Source organism: Saprolegnia parasitica, assembly GCF_000151545.1.
Source record: "Saprolegnia parasitica CBS 223.65 unplaced genomic scaffold supercont2.44, whole genome shotgun sequence".
Lineage (NCBI taxonomy): Eukaryota > Oomycota > Saprolegniomycetes > Saprolegniales > Saprolegniaceae > Saprolegnia > Saprolegnia parasitica.
Window position 1 is genome coordinate 165,730 of NW_012156438.1, and position 6,000 is coordinate 171,729.

The following is a 6,000-nucleotide window of genomic DNA, read 5'->3' on the forward strand; positions in this document are numbered from 1 at the left end:
ACCAGCGCAAGGCAACTGCCAGCGTGGGCCGGGCCAAGCACGGCATATACTTTATGCCGCCCCTTCGTTCCTTACATCGTACGCTGTCCGTTTGAAGAATAAACCGCTTCCTCGTCTAGATTCCAGCAGGGGATTTGGCTGTGGGACGCGGGGGGGCGTCGACCACATGGGGGCCGTCACCCGGGGCGCAGTGGCCAATCGAGCGGCGATGCTGCCTGCGACGACGCGAGCATTGGCTGGTGGCAGCTTGAGGAGCCGCTGCGCGCCTATCACAGGGACCAACCTCAACCCTGCAATTCGATTGTCATGGGTTCGCGTAGCTAGGTGGCGTAGTGAGTGCTTCTCGTTTCCGAAAAGGGGGTGTTTTACCAAATTGTATTGCTCTTTTTTGTATGTGCTATCGACCCAAAACACCCCCTTTTCGGAATGAGACACGTGCAAAGTGGCCGTCTCTGGCTGCTGGTGATTGCACAGCGATGCCAATCACTTTTTATTGTGTTTTCTTAGTAACAACAAATCGGAATAAAACTTTGCATAAAAATTCGATTCGTCATCACCTTGGATTTGGCCCCAGCTGGGCCCCCATTCGCGTGGTGCACGGCCTCTTCGCACCCGACGCTCCTGACGCCGTCGCCCACATGACGACCACCATTACCCGTTTCCTTCTCTCACGCCGGTCGTCCGCCGCCTGCCGCCCGGCGTCGCTCCGAGGCCTCGATCTCTTCGCGCCTCCCCGCCTCTTTAGCTCGTCTCGCAAAATGCCGCCGCAGCAGTCGTCTCTCTTATCGCCGCTGCCCATGCACCACACCATCATCTCGACGCCACCGCTCTCGGCCACCCTCAAGAGCCCGACAGAGACATGCCACATTGACATTGGCACGCCGAGCTTGCTCGCCGCGACCACCGAGGTCAAGCCGTTGCCACGGGAGGGCCTACCTCGCTGGCCAGGTCTCCGGACGCCGACGGGGTTTCTCCGGAGCCTCGATTGGTTTGGCACGATTGTGTTTGCGACCAGCGGATCGCTCACCGCGGCCATGTGCGGCGCCGACCTTCTTGGGTCCATCATCATTGGCACCATCACGGCCGTCGGCGGCGGCACGCTCCGCGATGCGCTCGTGCTCAACAAGCAGCCGTTCTGGGTCGAAGAGTGGGAGTACCTCGTCATGAGCGCCCTCGCCGCGACCACCGCCTTTTACTTTTGGGGCGACATGCGACCGGGCCAAGAGATCGTGCCGGGCTCGGGCCTCACGCTCAAGTCGGCCGACGGCGGCGAAGGCACGGCCATGGAGTGGGGCGATGCCGTCGGTGTCGGCGCGTTCGCGGTCATTGGCGCCATGAACGGCATCCGTGCGTCGTCACCGATGCTCGTGAGCGCGCTCTGCGGCATGATGACGTCGACCTTTGGCGGCTTGACGCGCGACACCTTGCTCGGTCGACCGGTGCGCATTTTGCACTCGTACTCGGACGTGTATGCGACGGTCGCGTTCTCAAGTGCGTGCTTGTACCTCGCGCTGCGCAAGGCCGCGCCGCGCTACCAAGGCTGCCGCATCTTTGCAGCGATCTGCCTCGCGGTGTTCCTCCGCGAACAAGCGTGGACGCACGGGTGGCGCCTCCCGTTCTGGGCCGCCAACTCGCAGCGCGTCATGATGACGTCGAGCGACCCGCGCGCGAATGGGACGTCGCGGGCGTAAAGGAGTGTGTCGTGTTGCAATAACTTATTGAGGATGGCGTCGCTATTGTACATGGTAGTATATGTGGGCGTCGATAGCATATGTGTAAGGCACGACAACAATAAGACGATAAGACGAATGAAACGGGATCGGGTTCTGGGGCACACGACCAGCATACATAGTACCGGTAGGGTGCCTGTCTTTGGGAGACGGAAGAAGCTACATGTGACGAGGCGGCCATCGCGTATTTTTCGCGTGCGTGCGGCTGGCGCCGGTACAAAGAATGGACGGCTGGGACGCGTTGGCGTTTCAGAACGGCCGCCTGTTTCAGATCTCGTTGTTGAAGTGAGTCTATTTAGATATAATTTACACTGAACTGGATATGGTGGTGGACTATCGATTCCAAGGTGCTACGACGAGCCGGCCGCCGAGAGGCTTAGCCGAGCGGGAGCGTGGCGTGTAAACGGCACATGCCGGAACAAAGTTTCAGATCTCGTCGGTCGCGGAAAAATGTGGTTGGTTCCGAGACCAGACAAGCATCTGCCCACAACGCTCGATGCCGCAAAAAAGGCCAAGTCTCAAATACAGTTGCAGTAGCCGAATCTATTACCGCTGCGTCACGCAGCACCAAGCACCCTGATGTCGCTGCTGCTTGGTGCGCGGGATATCGTCTGCAAGAGACAGATGATACGGTACAAAATTATACATCCCACACCCGCAGTCCTTTGTGGTGTCAAAATAACTTGTACGGGTCTGTGAGTGCGCTGACAAGCAGAGAGAAGCTCGCGCCTGGTGCGCTCTCGAAACGAGGGCTGCTCCAGCCAATCGGATCGCATTTGGACGATCCATTACACAAGATATCGGTGTTCCGCTCGGCAGGGAGCGAAGCTAGCACGTTGATCGTCAACCACGCACCATCGAGCTCGTGGTCGCTTCGTTGGCCAGTCGTTTGTTCAAGTTATCCGGTACCCATAATACACCCTCACGTAGAGGCTTGAGGACATCGGGACATCGAGTACCGGTGCACGCCGCGGGTGCCTTCAACGCCGTCGGCAGTTGCTTCAACGTCAAGCTCACTGCTGCGTCTTTGTGCGAAGCGAGCGTCCAGTTGGCCTGTCTCGCGGCGCGTGTTTGCGCAGTCAAGCGGGTTGCTCTCTTTCTTCGCGCCATACAGTATGTAGTATATATTACACCACGAACAATATCTTGATGCTTCTCTTGCACGTTGTCCTAGCGTTGCACTCGCCCTGGGTGACGAAAGGAGATGCGCGGTAGAACCGATCCGACGCGCTCACCTAGGTTCGACTTCAAGCACGCAGTGTCGGACACTGGCTGCACGTCGCGACGCGTCGAGCTGCCGTGAACCATAAGCGATCGACGCGAGGGTCCTTGCTGCTTGGCACACAAACAGCAACCTCAGAAGGCAGCACCTGCCGAACTGACGCGGCCATCGTGGCGTTGCAGCGGCCACCTCGCATTGACATAGATACTGCGCAGGCTACTTGTGGCGCGTCGCGGACACCGTTAGGTAATCCTCCCAGTACTGTTTTACTACATGTAGAACCGAGGCCAGAAGTGCCCAGTCACACGGCGCCAAAGACGCTCGTCGACGGCGCCGCTCCCCGTGCTTGCCCAATTTCCGATTCAGCGCCTCTCTCCACAGTGCCCACACGATTTGCGCCCATATTTTGCGACACAAGAGCGATGGCGACGCAGCAATACCTCCTCGACGCGATGCGCTCACCGTTCTACGACCCGGAGCTCGCCAAGACCAAGCCGTCGCCAAAGCCGAGTCGCATCTGGCGCATTCCGCCGCTGCCCAACCCGCTTCGGACCCCAAAGCGCAGCGACGAGCCGATGCCGACACCCAGTCGCGCCAAGCGCCATAGCGCTGCCGTGCAGCCCGAGTCGTCGAGCCGGTCCGCCTCGGTCGTCGGCGAGTACTACATTGACATGCCACCCACGCCCGCGCTCGTTGCGGTCGTGGCCACGGCCGTGAGTCCGCGGGAAGGCCTCCCGCGCTGGCCTGGCTTCTCCACGCCGACGGGCCTTCTTCGGTGCCTCGATTGGTTTGGCACAGTCGTCTTTGCCGTCAGCGGCGCGCTCACCGCGGCCATGTGTGGCGCGAACCTCCTCGGGTGTCTCCTCATCGGCACCATCACGGCCATCGGCGGCGGTACAATCCGTGACTCGATCGTGCTCTGCAAGCCCCCGTTCTGGGTCGAAGAGGCCGAGTACCTCCTTCTGAGCCTCATTCCTGCCGGCGTTGCGTTTTTCCTCTGGGGCGCGCTCCCGCCCGGCACCGAGATCCTACCTGGCGTGACGCTCAAGGCCATCGACGGCGGCGAAGGCACGGCCATGCAGTGGGGCGACGCGATCGGTGTCGGCGCGTTTGCCGTCATTGGTGTCATGAACGGGATTCGTGCGGATGCACCCTTTCTCGTCTGCGCACTCTGCGGCATGATGACGTCGACCTTTGGCGGCATGGTCCGCGACGGCCTCCTCCAGCACCCGGTGCGCATCATGCACTCGTATGCGGATGCCTATGCGTCCATTGCGCTCGCATCGGCGTGCGTCTACCTCTGGCTCCGGAAGATGGCGCCGGCGCGCCAAGGCCTTCGCATCGCGATCGCGGTCGCCTTGGCGATCTTACTGCGGGAACAAGCGTGGACGCACGGGTGGCGGCTGCCCATGTGGGCGACCAACTCGCAAAATGTCATTGTCGTCGAGACCGACCCGCGCCTCGCGCGGTAGTGTCGTCTAGTTGTGTAATATCATCAAACACCTGTGTCGTATGTCAATAGAAGACACTCTTGGTCGAAAGCACGTGCGGGCAGGGACCAAGTAGATAGATGTGGAGAGTTATATTGCTGTCTAGCATCCTCGCACGATGCAGGCGTCGTCGATGGACCACACTCGACGACATGTGACGCGTCGCGGGCTGTAACCGACAACGAGGACGGTTACGCGGCAGTGCCCGTGCCACTATAGACCAAAAGGACGGTCGCGCGATGCCTGTCGACAGCTCGTCGTGTCGCACACATGTACAGTGCATCGGCGTCGGTTGTATGACGAGCTACAGTCTCGAGTCTTCGAACAACAGACAACTTGACCGTCTTCCAACAACAGACAACTTGACCACGTTGTCGTTTCGTCGACGGCCGCGACACACCAAATGCGATGACGGCGCACACCTCATCGTCGTCCACACAAGACGCGCGGTACTGTCGCCTTGTCGTTGCCAAGAATCCTCTTGATGGTTTCGATGCCAACGGCAATGGGAACGCGAAGAACGAGCAACAAATCGGGGCTCGAACCCCGCACCTCCTGTGAGGCAGGAATCATCCACCGTATGGTCAAAGGGTGGTCGACGTGTGGCCTCCGCATTCTTGACAGTCGGCACCGATCGCTACCCGTTTACTTCGTGCTCTCCGTCTGCCCGACGTGGCATTCGGTCTGGCGTGACTGCCATTCTTCTTCTCGTCCTGGGCTAGGGACTTCGTGGATGCATAAACACTTTCCTGCTCTCTCCACCGGCACACCAAGAACGCACCAAACCAAACAAGCGCGATGTGGACGCGATGGGACAGGTCCAAGACGACGCACGTGTCTATGTCTCGGCGGCCGAGCGACCCGCGCCGACTGCGCGCGCCGTGGTAATTCTCGTCGTCGTCGTCGTTGTCTTGAGGATGCGTGGTCTGCTTCGTCGCCTCGATCGCAGCAAAGCGACGCGGAAGCGCGTGGTCGTCGTCGCTTGGCGGGCAATCGTGCAACTTCAACACGCGTCCGGATTCAATCCGGAAAAGAAAAGAGCGAGGGGCTTTTGCATTTTACGTGGTCATCGGCCGACGAAGAAGCAAGAGGATACATCATGTTTCGCGAGCCGCAAAAGGGTGATTGGGCCGACGCATCGGACGAAGAGGGCGACGACGGCCTCCTGCGGGTGACGCCAGCACCGGCGCCTGCAACGCGCGCCCCGGCGGCGGCGACCAACTACTGGGCGTCGCGCGCCCAGCAGACGACGACGACGCCGGCGCAGGAGCGCAAAGCCGAGCCGCGCCAGCAGCAAGACGCCCGCGCGCCGCGCCAAGAGGCCGGGCGCTTTGATCGCCAAGGCAGCGACCGTGGCAGTGATCGCGGCTTTGACCGCAACAGCAGCGACCGGGGATACAACCGTGGCAACGACCGGGGCTACGACCGTGGCGGCGACCGCGGCTTTGACCGTGGCGGCGACCGGGGCTATGACCGTGGTGGCGACCGCGGCTTTGACCGTGGCGGCGACCGTGGCTATGACCGTGGTGGCGACCGTGGCAGCGACCGGTACGGCAGC

At 60.8% G+C, this 6,000-nt stretch overlaps 2 protein-coding genes across 2 annotated transcripts; both read left to right on the forward strand.

The window, feature by feature from the left end:
• Positions 1–638: 638 nt before the first annotated feature.
• SPRG_09386 (hypothetical protein) lies at positions 639–1,691 on the forward strand (the record flags this gene model as incomplete). Its single annotated transcript, XM_012348480.1, has 1 exon — positions 639–1,691. The coding sequence occupies one exon, from the start codon at positions 639–641 to the stop codon at positions 1,689–1,691; it is 1,053 nt and encodes a 350-aa protein (XP_012203870.1).
• Positions 1,692–3,316: 1,625 nt separating this feature from the next.
• SPRG_09387 (hypothetical protein) lies at positions 3,317–4,471 on the forward strand. The gene has a single exon (XM_012348481.1). It carries the CDS (start codon positions 3,375–3,377, stop codon positions 4,422–4,424), a length of 1,050 nt encoding a protein of 349 aa, XP_012203871.1. The 5' UTR covers positions 3,317–3,374; the 3' UTR covers positions 4,425–4,471.
• Positions 4,472–6,000: the final 1,529 nt, after the last annotated feature.